This window comes from Cyprinus carpio, chromosome B1 (genome assembly GCF_018340385.1).
Source record: "Cyprinus carpio isolate SPL01 chromosome B1, ASM1834038v1, whole genome shotgun sequence".
In the NCBI taxonomy this organism is placed as follows: Eukaryota; Metazoa; Chordata; class Actinopteri; order Cypriniformes; family Cyprinidae; genus Cyprinus; species Cyprinus carpio.
In genome coordinates, this window is record NC_056597.1 from 37821634 (window position 1) to 37839610 (window position 17977).

Consider the following 17977-nt stretch of genomic DNA (forward strand, 5'->3'; position numbering starts at 1 on the left):
CTTATCATTATTGCTGATCACTGTTGTTGTGCTATGTTATTGTAATAGTTACCATAATATAATCAGGGTAGTATAGAAAAGTTTATGAAAGTGTCACTCCACAATACAATAGCAAAATATATAAATATGTATAGTATTTTATGTTACATTAATCAGTGTCTAGCACACCTTCCTAAGGAAAGGATATGGATCAGAAAACATTGCAATTACTAATAAATATTTAGACAGACTTAAAGAAGTTCTAGATCTATACTTGTGCTCTTATTATTTAAGTTATTTTGCCTTTAATGTAAATAAACATGTGCAAACAATATACTTGCTCTTGTGAATTTATTTTGTTGTTAATTACATTTATTTACAAATTCCCATATAGCAGTATGTGCATCAGTGTGTATACAACAGACATAGCAAGATTTGTGTCAGCTTATTTACAGCATCATAGCGATGTAGAAATCTCTACTATAAATATTGCACATACTTTTCTACAGGCTCTCTGTGAGAAAGTTGGTCCTCTCCTGATAAATGTAACCTTGGACACCCCCAAAAAATTGCTGTGCTCCATTTGGTTGTTGGCAAACCAAGAGAGCTTCAGGGATGTTGCAGACCGGTTTGACATGTCAAAAGGAACCCTTCATTATATCTTTTCTGACATTTGCAAGGTCCTTTGTACACTAAGAAATGAATACATTCGATGGCCCAGAGAGGAGGAGTTTGCAAGCCTGGCAAATGGCTTTCAGGATAAAACTGGCTTCCCTGGAGTCATTGGAGCAATCGATGGCACACACATTCCCATCCCAGCACCCACACTCCACAGAAACAGTTACATTAACAGAAAGGGACATGCAAGTATTCAACTCCAAGCAGTGTGTACATCACAGATGATGTTCCTGGATGTGTACACTGGTTGGCCAGGGTCTGTGCATGATGCTAGGGTATTTCGGAACTGCCCATTATATGGCCATCTCCAGGATGCAATGAGAAGTGACTACCACCTGCTTGGAGACTCTGCATACCCGCTCAGCACATCTCTCATTACACCATACAGAGATAATGGGCACTTATCAAGAAGGCAAAAAAAATTTAACACACTCCACAGCTCAACCAGAGTTGTGATTGAAAGGGCATTTGGCCTTCTAAAGGGGAAATGGAGACGTCTGAAGTACTTGCCCATGGGAGACCTTGAAAAAGTACCAGTAGTTATCACAGCTGCATGTGTTCTGCACAATTTCCTCTTGAGGGAGGAAGGCCACCAAATGGAGGATTGTGAAGAGGTGGATGGAAACGATGACAATGACTGTCAAGCAGGACACCCTGAAAATACTTCAGGTCAAAGAAAAAGGGATGATATTGCTTCATTTTTGGTGGAGGGTGATTAAAGTTTCTGTTTAATGTTTTTGTGTTCACCTAAGTTTTCAGAGGTATTTGTTTCATAAAAGAATGGAAATAAAATATTGAATAAAAAATAAATAAATAAATAAATAAATAAAAAATCATTAAGGTGAGGTGATTGTTTAATGGCATGATGTACAGTATACTGAAGGAAACAAAATATAACCTAAATATCAGCAGAATATGGCAAAAGGAGAAAACACAAGTTTCTATTTCTTCTTCAAAGCAGAAACAAATTCTTTTAAGATGTTGTTACGTTCACTTGCCACTTCCACTGCTTGCTTTTGCAGGGCCATGAGCTCTGACATCTGCCTCCTCTGCTCAGTGACATACTGCTCAAACCACTCAGGTGCTTCAGACTTGTGCTTTCTCTTTTTGCCATGTTCTGCTGATGGCTTAGGTCCTGAAGTTGATGGTCCTGAAGTTGATGGTCCTGAAGTTGATGGTCCTGAAGTTGCTGAAGATCCTGAGTGGAAAGAAATATTAAACTTGGTGGCCTAAAAATGGCAATGATCAAGGCAGCAAACATCACTTTTCCTCCAAATACATTTTGCAGTTCTACTGTAAGTTAGAATCATGTGCAAACAAAGCTACATTAAACATCCAGTTAACCCATCTTCTAATTACCCGAGTCACATAATCGACATCTGTCAAATAAAGCTGTTAGTAACACTAACAAGTTATACAGTAAAAGTAGATGACAACATTGGAGCTACTTTGTATCCAACGTGAATGCAATTGTGAGGCCATTATATGACATCACTGGGTGATTGAATTAAAACTTACAAATAAGATCCAATAATGTATAAGATTTTTTATAAAAGCATGAATATAACATGCACTCAACTCATCTGATGTGCTAATTCATGTTGATGAAAAAAAAAAAAAAAAAAAAAAAAAAAAAAAAACATTGACATAGAAAAAAGATTATCACCAGCAAAAGATGACACGATCAAGACTGGTCTCCACACTAGGATCATCAGCCAGGAGGTCCTCCATTGATGAGAAAAAGACCCAGCTGCTGGCACCACTCCCAGTCTTCTTCTTACTGTCCACTATTGTTTTGTATCTAATAATAGAAACCCCAGAAATAGCAAATGTCTTCAAGTGGCCCTACTCCCAAAATTATGCAAATGCCAGTATCAAAACAAACCTGTGTTTTAACTGCCTGAACTTATTGTCACATGCCTCTGCTCCAAAGTCATATCCTTTTGCCAGCATTTGTGCAGCTACCTTTTTCCACACTTCTACTTTCTTTAATACAGGAGATTGAAAGTCTTCAGCCATTTGCTTTGTCAGAGAAATTAGAAGCAATGTTGCATTGTGCGTCCATGGCTTAGTATCTATAGCACACATTTAAATAGATAAGTCACAGAAAAAATATATAAACGGAAAAATTGTGCTAGGAATGAACAATGTACCTTTATGCATTAGTTGGGGGTTTGACACTGGTACCCACTTTGGAACACAGACAGGTGATGGTCCAGCAACCGACAAATTAAGTGGTGCAGTAGTGGGAGACAAATTAAGTGGTGCAGTAGTCGGAGACAAATTAAGTGGTGCAGGAGCCAACATCTGTGGTGCAGGAGCCAACTTCTGTGGTGCAGGAGCTGGGGGCAAATGCAGTGGTGCAGCGGGAATGTGTAGGCCTAGTTGAAGTTGACTAGGTCCATTTGATGCACTAGCCTGTTCCAAAGGGATTGCTGAAACAAATGAAAGCACACATCTTACCAAATTACTGACTGAAAACACATCTATTTTATCTCCTGGTAGCTAATCAATTCTAATTTAAATTATTTTATTTCTAGTTCTTAATTTTTAAATACCTTGTATTAAATTATCATTCTCATTTTTTGTAAAGCACTTCATTACCACTGTGTATGAAATTTGGGTATATAAATAAAACTTGCCTTGCAATGAAGTTAAAAATATAAACAACTACATCATCATAGTGATATGCTATATTTTACTATAAAACTCTTACGGCAAACATGTCTTCTAATGTCTTCAATTGTTGCATATACCGAGCTGCAGCGGACACATTTGTAAACTACTTTACTAGGACCCATTGTGCGAGGTGTCTCTTTAATACCCGCGTGGTTTATATACATGCTGCCGCTGATTGGGCCGACATTTCTGACACACCCACCCCCCCAAACAAGAGAAAACGCATCTCAAACCCGTTGCACACCGTTTCCAGGAAACGTGTCGTTCAACCCGGAAAACGTAGCAAAACGTTGCGCACCGGTGTGAGCTTGAACGTGCCCCTGGTTATTTTAGGCAATATAGAAATCCTGGCCAGGACGTGTCCTGGGGAAATGGCACGTTTTTCACCCTATTGTCCTTAATTTGAATAGTTGAAGAAATTAAATTTTGTAAGAGCTGACTTTTTATAAAGTTATTTTAAACAAACTTTATAAAGTCAATGTAAAAAGATAACTCAAAAAGTTAAGGAAACTAACAAACAAATAAACAAACAAATATTAAGCAAGTAAAAAAAAATCACATAAATGCTGAGAAACATCTCAACTGTTAAATCCGTCAGTTTATTGCATGTTCCCATAAATATTGAAACAGGATGTAGCATTGCATATGAACTGCAGCTTTCTGTTTGTGAAAGCTCCTGAGTTGCTTCATGCATCTTAACAAATTTGAAAAATTCCCTTAACTTTATAAACGGCACCTTAGGCCATTATTTCCTTCAGCTTGTATACAACAGCAGAAGATTGTTATGCACTGTTTTCACTTTTCTTTCCCTATGTTTATTTTCAGTTTTTAGACTGCTTACACATAAATGTGTATTGTACAGAACGCTATACAAATAAAAATGAATCGGAGCAACATTGTATCGTATCTCGCTGTTTGCTTTATTTCAGGCAGAGTGTGAATACAGTGAATTTAAAAATTATTTCTATCAGATGCTTTTGCGATAAATAACGGTCGTGTTTTTAAGTGGTGTTCCGTGGAACGCTGATTTAACAGAAACGGTTTTTTTGAGCGGTCTACTGTTGCCTTTGTTGATTTGAAATGTCCCATATGGAATTTAGAGATTTAAAATAACGCAAGAGAATGTTCCATGTGGGATCAACAGGGGGTGGTCTCAGTAAGGTCCGTTGTGGCCTCAATAATAACACTTTCAATAATAACACAGTCTTACAGTCTTTCGTTCACAAAATGTGTTTTCAATAAATGTATCTCGTTCCCTGCCGAAAAAGGAGTAAAATCTTTCTAAGCTGGTTTGCTGCTCTTATAGCTGCTCTTCCACTTTTGTAAGGGTTTCAGCAGGGCTGCAACAGCATTTCTTGTCTAAGGTTAATCAGACAGGTTTACAGCAGGTCATCCGGTAAAGAAATCTAGATTCAACACAGCCGTTTGATGTGTGTGTAGTTACATGTACTCTCCTCCAGATGTCGCGTCAGGTCGGTGAGCTGCAGAGGTGTGTGGAGAGTGAAGGCGCTGTCCGCGGTGCTGATCGCTCACTCATCAACTGTGACACGTGTGTGGTGTGTTCAGAGGTATAGTCCAAAATACAAGCATACTTCATATATATATATATGCTGCAGAGGTGTGTGGAGATATATATAATATATATATATATATAAACACACACACACACACACACACACACACACAAGTTGGACTAGCAGCTGTGCCTTTCATCTCAGTGTGTTTGTCACCATCCTTGATTCAACTTATGAAGGCCTCGATGCCCTGTTCTGCAAAACCTGATTCTTACCTTTAAGAAAAATGCAATCTAAGATCTTTATGGGATGTTTCACCTCAGTTCCTTTTGATTCGAACATTGTGAACTTCCATTCACATGTTTCAAGCTGAGATCTACCCCATAAACAACTTGTGTAAGTTGTCTTTGCAAAATGTCTTTGCATTGTGAAAGCAGCCTCACAGTTAACCACATTCACTCATTTTATTTGAATTATAATATAAGGTATAAGATTAACAGTGAATGATCAATTATTAAATCCTCCTGATTTTTGCTTATTACTCTATATTTATGTGAAATAGCTGGGTTATTTGTTGAATGAGTGTTGATGACTGTTTAGAGGAAGTCAACACTGTTAAGAAGTCATTTCTCATGTGGGCATGTTGCACTTTTCTCATGGCTCTTACAACACCAACATAACCATAAAAAGAAAGAAAAAGAGGAAAGTGAGCTATTTTCTCCAGTGCCATGTGAATGTCACATTGACTTGAGTTTCTATAGTTTTTCAGTGAACCTGTATGTAAAATAATCTCTTCAGTTCAACTCCCTTCTGTCTGATTTAATGCGTCAGTGCAGATGCAATGAGGTTTGATTGGTTTGAACCCAGATGCATTGGCTGAGTACGCTCTAGTGTCTTGTGACAAGAAGCGTCTTGAACTCAGAGGAAGTGAGGAGAGACAGGATGTCTGATAACAGATAAACATTGCATACAGTACATCAACTGTCATTGTTACATGACACTCACCCTGCAGATCAAAGCAAGGTAGGGACAACTATATTTTCACAATGCAAATACATTTTTTTCTACAGTTTCTATATAGTTAGATTATTAAATATTACATTTAAATATGCAAATACACTTAAGTCTGCTGCACATTAATGTCATTTAACACTCTTCCTAATGTTTTCCAGAATGTTCAGCCTATTCTCTCTGATTTCTCTGATCATGATTCCTGGTGAGTCTCAATCTTATTTTCATGCATATGAAGAAATCCATGACTGTCGTTCAGTATGTTTTTCTGTATACTTTGTTTAATGACCGTTTGATGTGTATGGTGGAAAAGTGTTTCTCATATATTGTAGTTTTTCAGTTCTGCAAAACTAACACATTTTCATTTATTACTGTGCATTATGCCTATAGTGACAGATCACATTAAACACTTCACACTGTAAAAAGTGATACTCTATATTTACTCAATAAAATTGTGGCAACAGATTACAAGCAATATTATTAATTAAATTTTAACACATTAGAATGAATTAGAATTAATCAAATGAGATACTTACAAGCAATCATTCAAAATGAGTAAAATAAGATGAAAAAAAAAATAAGTAAAATGTATACAAAATATTGGTTTTGTTGAACAAAAAAACGAGAAGCACCTGGCTGCAGCCTGCATATAGAGGCGGGGGTGGCACGTTTAACCCACCCCATACCTACTCTGAGGTGGTTCGATCATCTTTCATAGGCAGACATGATAGGAAAATGTGTGCGTAGTTGGTGTGCACTGTTAAAAATAATACACTATATTTACTTAATAAAATTGTGGCAACAGATTACAAGCAATATTATTTAATTAAATTTACACATAAGAATTCATTAGAATTAATCAAATGAAATGTTTAGAAATTAACCATTCAAAATGAGTCAAATAGCACAAAAAAAAATAAATAAGTAAAGTTTAAAAAAAAAATAATTCTTTGAGAAAGAAAAACAAAACACTATGCTAATGAATAACTATGTTATGCATTTACCAGGCCAGTAGTTGGTGATTAAGAAAACACAGGCCAAAAAATGTAATTCACAAATTCATGTTTTTGTTGCTTACATGGAGATGATACAGGCATTGTGTTCAAAAGCTATGTTTTCAAGCCCCCAAAACAGAGTTATTGAAGACACCTTATGTTTAACAAACAGAATCACTGAAGTAGAATAATCTACATTTTGGTTACCATTACGGTGGTCAGTGTTTGCTTTAGTTGAGCTCTTGACCCTTAAAACTTTTTTAAACAAATTTTTTGGTTGCTTTAATTGTAATACAGCAGTTAGACAAGCCCAAAGAAGAATAAGATCAGGTGGTGTTGGTTGTTTTGACATCATTTGATCTAGATTTCTGAGTTGGTTGTATCTTATCAGCAACAGGCGTCCTTTAGCTGAACAGTGTAAGGTCTGGTATTTTCAGCATTATCAGAGAGATTCTTAGAGAAGCACTTCTGATCACAACATTAAAAAAAAGATTTTTTTTTTTTTTTCATTTAGGCACACAGACATCAAGAATCAGGCTGAGAACCTCAACAATGGTGACCATCAAAAAGCATGTTGCACTGCATTCTGGGTTCCACCAATCAAAACTCAATTTTAGTAGCTTGTTTTGTGATGCTTACAGTTCTTCTGTTAATCTGAATATGCTGTTTTGTCACCATTCTTGAGATTCATATGCTGGTTCTTGATGTCACTGTGTGCCTAAAATAAGCCTTCCCTCTCCCACTACAATTTTTTTCTTAATCAGAATTCTTAAACTCTGGATTTTACAGAAAATTTTGGGTATTCTATTGTTGAATTACAGGGGCTGCAATATTGAATGCTAATTTAACTCCGAGAACAAGCTCTACTTGTAACACTCAGGCCAAACAATGATTATGTAAAATCATAACCAACACCACCTGATCTTCTTTACTCTTAGCATGTCTAGCTGTTATAATTCAGTTCCAACAGCCATACAAAATGTAATATTAAAAAGTCAAGGGGTCAAGAGCCCAACTAAAGCAAACACTGACCACTATAATGGTAACCCTATAAATTTATCCCTTTTCTCCTTCAGTGATTCTGTTTGTGAACTTTAGGTGTCTTCAATAACTCTGTTTTGGGGGCCTTAAGACACAAGCTTTTGAACATGATGCCTGTATCATATCTATATAAGCAACAAAAATGTGAATTTGTAAAAAGGCTGACATCATGTGCATGCATATAATGTTTTCACTTGGTGTTTCATGATCGCCAACTACTGGCCTGACATGTATAACATAGCATTCTTTAGCATAGGTGTGTTTTTTTTTGTGTTGTTGTTGTTTTTTTTTTTTCTCTCAATGAAATCAATATTTTTGTGTAAATGTTACCTTAAGTTTTTTCATGTTCTTCTACTCATTTTGAATGGTTGCTTGTAAGCATCTAATTTGATTATTTCTAATTAATTCTAATGGGGTTAAATTTAATTAATAATATTGGATTTAAAATTTTAAACAATTTTATTGAGTAAATAAAGTGAATCACTTTTTACACTTCAGGAAATACTGGATAGTGGCTCACTTTTTAGTCTTCATGTAATGTTTTTGTTTTTCACTTTGTGGCATGTTAGAAAGTTTGGGATACAGAGATAAGGACTATGACTGACATGTTGATCCTATTATACTTTGTCTTCTGTCTGATTACAATGAGAAAAACTGAAGAGTTATGATATATTTAACAAAAACTATAAACACAGTCAAAGCAAACATTGAGGTACGTGATGTAAGGTTTGAGCACATCTTACTTTAGGAACTTCTGCGTTGTTGAGAAAAGTAAAAACACAATTACACAGAATGAATAAATTTCCTGTATTTGCCTGTTTCATATTTTCCAGTGATCTGCAAACAGGACTGGCAGGTTCAGTACTCAAGTATGATGAAATGTGCCCTAAAGGGTTCAGCAATACATTTGTCAGGCAGTTATAAACACCCAAATCATCTCACAGTGACAGAGAGATTCTGGATTGTAAACCCAATTAAAGATGAAGAACTCGTCAATCTGTTAAATCATCCAGATTACAGCGGCAGAGTTCAGTATTTCCCTGATAAAGAGCAAACTTTTTTTCTCAAACTCAGTAATGTGACACATGAGGATGAAGGAATGTACTGCCTCAGAATCCTGACAAATGTAGAAAAACAAAGATATCTTGGTTTTCCTGGGATTGATCTTAAAGTGACAGGTAGAGTCAAACTAATATTACACTTACAGATCTTACTCTGTTCCTTCATACACATATGAATATATGTTTTCTCCATGATTTCAGAGCTCAGAGTGGAGATTCCTGAAGAGGTCGTAGAGGGAGAATCATCTGTTTTAGTTTGTAAAACCACTTGTAACCTCTCAGATAAAACAAACTTTACCTGGTATAAAAACAGCAAGAGTTTATCAGAATCGATCGACTCGGATCAGCTGTTGCTGCAGTCGGTGAGCAGTGATGATTCGGGAAACTACAGCTGTGCAGTGAGAGATCAGAAACATCTGCTGTCTCCTGTCGTCACTCTCAGTGTCAGATGTACGTCGAGACTTGATCTTCATTAGCAACATTCAGTCCAGACTGATCAAAAGATGCACTGTGAGATGTAATGTTTTTAACTTCTAGATCCTCCAAAGAGTGTCTCAGTGTCCATCAGTCCGTCTGGTGAAATAGTGGAGGGAGATTCAGTGACTCTGAGCTGCAGCAGTGACTCAAACCCTCCTGCTCTGAACTTCAGCTGGTTTAAGGAGAATCAAAGCTCAGCTGTTGGATCTGGACAGAGTTTCATCATCTCCAGCTTTAACTCCAGTCACAGCGGACGCTACTATTGTGAGGCTCAGAATAAACACGGATCTCAGAGATCAGCGTCTGTGTCTGTAACATCTGCAGGTATTAATATGATACTGAAGGCTCTTTCTAAACTCTGCTGGTGTCACGAGCATCATGTGAAATGATGTTTCTCTTCACTCCAGAAAGAGGCCAGAGAGCTGTTCTGTATGCAGCAGCTGGAATTGGGGCGGCGCTCATCTGCATCTGTATTATTATTGTAGTAATAAAAACCATCAGGTAAGAAAAAAACGCTGTAGTTTTTTGCTGTGGAAAAACCTGAAGAACATCATAAGGGTGGTTTATGTGACTCGTATGCTATAACCCAAGCCTGTGTGGTGAATAAACAGATATTTAACTCATTCATCATGTAGAAAACAATCACATTCTTCATCTTGCATTTTGAACAATAACATATAATAACATTTTCTTTTAATTCCTCCCTCTAAGCTCTCATATGACTATTTTGATCATATTTTTCATACTTGTTTTACAAGAAAGTTACTATTTTAGGCTTTCTACTAAACTTCACACTAAGTCAATATGCTACTTGCTGTTTCTTTGTAACTGTTTGTAAAGTGTACTAGAAATGTCTAAATGAAAATTGTTTCTACACCACATTAGTCTCTGTGTAATCTTTGCTTTCTGTGATATGGGTACGGTATGTTTCATTTTCTTTCTCTCCAGCAGGAAAACAGGAGATGCTGGTGGCAAAAGTGGCATTTCAAAACAGGCAAGTCCAGAACAGCATCTATTTCAGCACATTTTCATGTAATTGAGATCACAGTGCAATCATCCAGACTATGTGTGTTTATTCAGGAAGAAAACACATCAGCACAGCCGTGACTGATCAGACGAGTGCAAAACCTCCAAAACAGCCGATCCAAATGACTTAGTGTACGCCAGCATCACTCACAGCAGACCCAGAGAACAGGAGAGAGCTGGAGATGAAGACGAGGTTCAGTACGCCACTGTCCAGCACCACAGAAACACCAGAAACACGACTGCGGAGGCCGAATGTCAGTATGGAAAACACTGCTTCTGCCGTCGGGTGAGACGCATTCCTTCATATAGCATCAAAACAGTTTAAAATGTGAACAAACACAAACTCTCCAGCTTTCTTAAGAAAATGAGGCACAGGTAGCGTAGAGGAACAAAGTTTTATGGGTGCACAACATTCATCTGGTTCATCTTGTTTTGTCTTTTTTTATTCTTATTGAACAGATCAAATACTGAAAAGGCGGAAGATTCTGATGTGATCTACAGCAGCATCAAATATGCATGAAGAATCGGAGCATCTGGTTACATCACTGAACCTGCTCCTACATTTTCATTCATTAAAATCGGCATTAAATAGAAGTTGCCACTAAAAAGTGATTCTGCTTAACAAACAAGACTTTATTTTAATACATCAAATAGGCCTACATTTGGACGGATCGATCACAGTAAGATGCATTAAGAAAATAAACGGGTGAATTTAAATTTTTACTTTTTGTTGAAATGTGCTTGTGTGACTGTGTGCAGTGACTTTAAATAAACAACACTTGTGTGAGAAACAGGACGTGAAACTATAAGAGCTGTGAGAAATCATATGCAAAACTTCCATTTCTGAATGGAGGAGAGGTTTCATTACGCTGAATAAACTGCTTTTGTGAGGAGACTTAAGTTTAACATTTTCTTGTCGGCTAATCTTTTCCATTAAATATTTTATTTGTTTCTCTCAAAGCAAACATGTTTCACATATTCGTACACAAGTCTTTTAACAATAGTGATTCGGGATGCTGTATTTATTTGCCTTTTAAAATATGCATTTGTTTGTTTATGTTAATACTACGTTTAGAAGAGTTAAAAATGTTGAGTAAACAATAAAATAAGGTATATTGTGTGTTTGGTGAATGGTGGTTTGATCAATATTGTTTATCCTGTACATAATTATGAGTGAAGCTCTTTAAACCAGTGCTTCTCAATCAGGGGCCTCAGAGATCCTCCAGGCCTGAGGTAAGTGTGCAGTCAGTTCTAAAGCTGCTGCTTTAGTGCTGTTTTTTGCACCCCACTGTGGGTGCTGTTTGCTATCGCAGCCAGGGGCTGAAAAATCCCAAAAAATCAAAAAAAAAAAAAAAAAAAATCACCAGTTCAGTCATAAATTATATTATATTTAAATTACTATGGTTACCACTACAGCCACAACTGAGGCAGCTACCAGCTATGTTAATTAATTTCTCACCTGAATTAAATATTGTCAAAAGTTATCAATCAATCAGATTTTCATAGACAGAACTATTTAGATATGGGGTAAGATGCACTATTCCCTAAACCTATAGATTTGGAGACCAAATATAACCATATAATGAAATTTTCATATTTGCCATAACATTACTACATTACATTATGTTTTTTGTGTTTTTTGAGTTTGTGGAATGTGCAATGTATATCTATCATATAACTGTAGTACCATTGAATGTATAGCTAATATTAAGTGGATTTTCATGAAAATCTGAACTGAAAACAAACACTGGATTTAAAAAAATAATAATAATAAAAATGAAACACTGATGCTTTTAAGAACATTTATTGTTATATATTGCATCATTTACATCTATTTTAACATTTGTTGTTGATTTGAGGAGTTGTTACTTATTATTGCCATCATACCAACTGAGAATTTGTTCCTATGATTTTAAATTCAGTTGAGGTTTCTATCTGACATATTATGACATAACAATGATGTTTTTATATAAATCTTTAGGGCCATAGGCTATAATATGTTGCTTTTAGATAAATTGCTCAGAGACCAACCAGTTGGACCGAGGTTATGTGCAAATCATCCAAGCACCCAATTCCTGGCCATTTCTATTTCATTAACATTGCTAAATATTATTAAAACTGGAAAGAAATAAAGATCCATCTTTGATTGTCAAAAGAATACCAGGTTTCAGTTCACTCAGCCAATAATATTCCACGTAGTAATTTCAACAGTCAGTTGTGGAGGTCTGATTGGTTTAAAGCTTTATTTATAGTACCTTTTAAAAACAGTGTTAACAAAAAGTAGCCTATTTTACAGAGAGATGCATATGTGGAAAGAAAAGATCAAAATACAAGAGATATAGTAAAAACAAAGTAGCTACCAATAACCATTTTATGTTAAAACAAAAATACAACAATAAAAAAAACAAGGAAAGGCCCTGCATAAATCTGTTTTTGAGACTACTTTTTAAAAAGTGCATAATGATAAACTTTTGACAGTTTAATTCAGGTGCGAAAAAGAATTAATGTATATAGCTTCATGAGCCCAGAGATATTTGAGCATGCACAGGACACAGTTTGAGCAAGAGGAGAGACACGTTTTAAGTGCAATCAAGTAATCAACACCATAGTATAAATACAGCTCACTTACCTCTATCCATTGACGGTTTATATCAGCATCTCTTTTCCACCTCATCGCCTCACTTCGAGTTCATTCTACAGTTATACGGGGAGGGGGGTACTCTTGGTTTTGGGCCATTCCCGAAGCTCGGAGCCCTTCCCCGGACAGCACGCCAAATACGAATTATCATACTTAAGCTAATGATATGTAAGCGTGAACTCGTGAATCAAAAAGAAACAGCACATCTTCGGCGTCCGATTAATTCGAGCCCTTCCCGTTCCTTGAGTTCTCTCTTTGGCTCATGTACATAGCGGAAACCCTGATTAAACCTCTGTTTACCGATGTCGCCTTTCATAGAGATAGTGAGGGGGGACGGATCGGGTCACTATGAAAAGTTAAAAAAAAAATAAAGAACTGCCATATATTGCAAACAGATGCTGACCATAGAACAGATTGCTTACATGCAGTTGTGGGTCAAAGTTTACAGGGAGGTTCTTTTTGAGTGTTTCGTTTTATGGAAAGAAACCAGAAGACTTCTGGGGACAGCTGCCAATGGGTGATGCAACAGGAAAGAAAAATACATATTGGCTGTGGAGAACAGGAAAAAGCTGATGGGCGTGAATCTACAAACCCCCTGTCAGAGGAATCTTGACACTTCTTGAAGGGGCTGGAATAGAGAAACAATGCAGACATGAAAAATCTTGCCATGAGAGGCAGAGAGGAAGATAACTGCATCCTGAGTCAAAACTCTGATGTCCGATCAGATCCTCATCACTAATTAACAGAACGGAAGACACTGCATGAAGAGAAAACACACTAGAACAGCCAAAACATGTTCAACTGTCTGATGATATCAGAGACTTTCATCTTTTCCCTCGTGGGCAGGTACTGCCTATAACAGTGATCACTACGGGAGACCACCTCAGATTTTGATTGTCATATTAATTTGCAACTTGACAATTCACTGGTCTTATCAGCAGTTCTTTGTAATCTGTTCAACTAACAACACACCCAACTGCTTTCTTACATTTTACATTTACATTTAATCATTTAGCAGATGCCTTTTAAATTTTAAATCCAAAGCGACTACAAATCGAGAACAGTAGAAAACAATCAGAATCAACGAAGAGGAACAAACAACGGTATACAAGTGCTATGACAAGTCTCAATTTAGTCTAGTACAGAACACGTAGCCAGGGTTTTTTTTTTTTTTTTTCTATGATAGACAAGAAAAGAAAAAGGTAAGTACTAGTATTAGTTGGTTAAGTGCAGGTGAAAAAGATGAAAGTCTTTAGATGTTATTTGGAGAAAATGAGTAAAGACCTCAGCGGTTCGGAATTGAGATCGGGAGGTCATTCCACCAGCTGGGAGCAGCCATCCAGGAAAGAAGTCTGGGAGAGTGTTATTTGAACCTCTGTGGGATGGCAACCACAAAGGCGTCGTAACAAAAACACCCTCTAAACAACACAAAACACACTTTGCAGAGCGCAAACTTCTGGAGGGGGCATTAATTTTGAAATAGTGAGTTAGGGTATATGGTGTTGCCGAGTGGGCGTCTTGTAGGCAAGCAATCATACCTGCAATGTGATCGCGAGGGATACTGGTAGTCAGGTAACCTGATTGAGGAGAGGAGATAACGTGAGCTTTTTGGCTCATTGAAGACAACCTCGTGGGTAAGCTGCAGGATCAGTGTAGAGTTGATTTATTGTTTCATTTGGAAGTAAGCATGTTAGGAGATCAGTGTTTGCTTTAGTTGGGCTCTTGACCCTTGATTTCTATCTTAGATTTTTTTTTTTTGGGACGTTGTAGCAACCATGTGTTTTTGAAACATGTTTGTTATAACCTCAAAAAACCCAGAGGAAATGATCAGGTGATGGTTGTTATATACAGCATATTGGTGATGATAGTCATCAATTATGGAGCTGTTCAGAATTCAAAGTCTTATTAAATAGGTGTTCTATAGTAATTTCAGTTGATTACAAAGAAAAGCTATTCCAAAAAGTCAGTAAAGCTTTTCATTAGTTAATATAAGTGATTTGCCAAACAAGTTTGGTCTTTCTATGGAATCAGTGAGCTCACACACAGACATCAATCAGATCAAGTGAACCTCCAACAGTATTTACGAAAAAAAAAAAAACATGCTGCAATGCATGCTGGGTACTACAGTAGTACAAAACTCTCCATGGCTCCCCAGCATGCTCTGCTGCACTGTTTTTATGGTCACCATTGTTGAGGAGTTCCTCTACTGATTATTGATGTCTGTAATGTGATTAAAATGTTATCACTGAAAACCAAACTGTATGAAAAGTTCTTTATATGAACTGATTATCACAGAAACGCCTGGTTCTTAGAATCACTTCCAACCAATTAAACAACACCTATTTCACCAGCCATTGTGACTCCAAACAGTTCAATAATCAATGATTATCATCATCAATATACACAGTATAACAACCAACATCTAGGTACAGGTTTAGATAAATAAAAAATGTCAACCTGAATGCACCGTAAGTTGCTTTGGACCAAAAGCTTAGCTTCTCAAGAATGTGAGGTGTGTGAGTGTGTATAACATTCCTGATGATATTTTTCTCTGAGGTTTGAGTTACAGCAGAAATGGTTACAAACAGCCAGAGAAAAAACACAAGACAGAAATCAGGGTCAAGAGCCCAGCTAAAGCAAACACTGATCTCTAACATGGATTTACTTCAAGAATGAAAACATAAATCAACATCTAAACCTTAGTTAATTCTCAATCAGATCTTCTGTAGACGTCCTTCCAGACAGATAAAAGTCAGGCTGGTTATTTGTGTAAGTGGAGCTGGTGATGCTGTTTGTGGGGTTGTTGTTAATCAGATCTTGAGAGAGAGATTTCGTATATTTTTATTTCAGTTGATTTCATCATCTAATCACGATTGTCTGAAGTCAGTTGTAGTTCTTGTGTTTCTCTTTTCTTCAGGTAATTCTGTTTGTTAACAGCAGCTGTTCATCACTAATTCATTAATTATCCACTCAACCAATCACTTAGTATTTATTACAGTGTATATCTTCTTTCAGTGAACTCAACTGAATTAAGTTCAGAGTACTCATAACAAGTTGAAGTTTTAAAACTTAAATGGTTTAAGGCAATCGGTTTCCTCAAACGGTTTGAGTTAACATAACTTGTCAGGTTTTAGTGAGGCTGTGTCTGAAGTCAGTTGTAGTTCCTTTCTCTCTTTTTTCTTCAGTAATTCTGTTTGTTGACAGCAGGTGTTCATCACTAATGCTCAATTATCATTCAATTAATCCACTTAATTACTTAATGCACAGCGTATATCTTCTTTCAGTGAACTCAACTGAATTAAGTTCAGAGTACTCATAACTGTTAAGTTTTTAAAACTTAAATGGTTTAAGTGCAATCGGTTTCCTCAAGCGGGTTTGAAGTGAAACCCAACTTGTCATGTTTTTAAGGATATTTGTTTACACAAAAGGTTTGAGTTCACGTTGCTCTGTCGGGTTTTTACAGTGTGTTAGTTTTAAAACTTAAATGGTTTAAAGGCAATCGGTTTCCTCAAGCGGTTTGGTAAACCCAACTTGTCATGTTTTTAAGGATATTTGTTTACACAAAAAGGTTTGAGATTCGTTACTTGTCGGGTTTTACAGTGTGTTAGTTTTAAAACTTAAATGGTTTAAGGCAATCGGTTTCCTCAAGCGGTTTGAGTAAACCTAACTTGTCAGGTTTTTAAGGATATCTGTTTACTCAAACGGTTTGAGTTAAGTTAGTTGTCGGGTTTTACAGTGTGGTAGCCAGTGTAACCTGATGAGGAGAGGAGTAACATGGGCTGTTTTCGGCTCATTGAAGACAACCCTCGCTGCTGCATTCTGGATCAGTTGGTAGAGGCCTTTGAAGTACATGCAGGAAGGCCAGCCAGAGAGAGCATTACAATAGTCCAGTCTGGAGAGAACAAGAGCTTGGACAAGAAGTTGGGTGGCTTGCTCTGACAGGAAGGGTCTAATCTTCCTAATGTTGTATAAGGCAAATCTGCAGGACCCGGGTCATTGTAGCAATATGGTCTGGTGAAGCTTAACTGATGATCCATCACAGCTCCTAGGTTTCTGGCTGTCCTGGAAGGAGTTGCATGGTTAGCGAACCCAGCTGTATAGAGTAGTTGTGATTTACTTGGCGGTTAGCTGGAACCACCAGCAGTTCTGTCTTAGTAAGGTTGAGCTGAAGGTGATGGTCATTCATCCAGCTAGAAATGTCACTCAGACAGGCTGAAATGCGAGAACAACTACCGCCGGGTCATCTGGTTGGAATGGGAAGTAGAGTTAGGAGTGTCATCAGCATAGCAGTGATAGGAAAAGACATGCTTCTGAATGACAGATCCTAATGGCGTCATGTAGATGGAGAAGAGAAGTGGTCCAAGTACTGAGCCTTGAGGAACCCCAGTAGCAGAAATTGTGACTTAGAAACTTCACCCTCCCAAGACACCCTGAAAGGATCTATCTGAGAGGTAGGACTTGAACCACAGGAGTGTGGTTCCAGAGATGGCCATCTTTCTGAGGGTGGACAGTAGAATCTGGTGATTAACTGTGTCAAAGGCAGCAGACAGATCCAGCAAGATGAGAGTACTAAAGATTTAGGAAGCTGCTCTTGCCAGTCTTACAGGGCTTCAGTAACCGAGAGCAGGGCAGTCTCATTTGTGTGGGCTTTTGAAGCCAGATTGGTTGCTGTCCAGGGAGGTTGTTCTGTATAAAGAAACATATAGAGAGTTGGTTGAACCGCGACTTGCTCAAGTGTCTTTGCAATGAATGGAAGAAGGGATGCAGGTCTGTAGTTTTCTAGAAGTGCTGGATTTAAAGATGGTTTCTTAAGCGGTAGGGCTTACCCAGCCTGCTTAAATGTTGAGGAACTGTACCAGAGTGAAGAGAGGTGTTGAT

At 37.2% G+C, this 17977-nt stretch overlaps 2 protein-coding genes across 2 annotated transcripts in view; both read left to right on the plus strand.

Moving 5' to 3' along the window:
- Positions 1-17977, plus strand: part of LOC122135992 (lipopolysaccharide-induced tumor necrosis factor-alpha factor homolog) — a 613569-nt gene that overhangs the window by 429119 nt on the left and 166473 nt on the right. The window lies entirely within an intron of this gene.
- On the plus strand, positions 5635-10821 carry LOC109093028 (B-cell receptor CD22-like). The gene is made up of 9 exons (XM_042716090.1): positions 5635-5873; positions 6023-6066; positions 8731-9075; positions 9160-9408; positions 9496-9759; positions 9843-9936; positions 10384-10433; positions 10575-10747; positions 10813-10821. Exons 1-9 carry the CDS (start codon positions 5845-5847, stop codon positions 10819-10821), a joined length of 1257 nt encoding a protein of 418 aa, XP_042572024.1. The 5' UTR covers positions 5635-5844.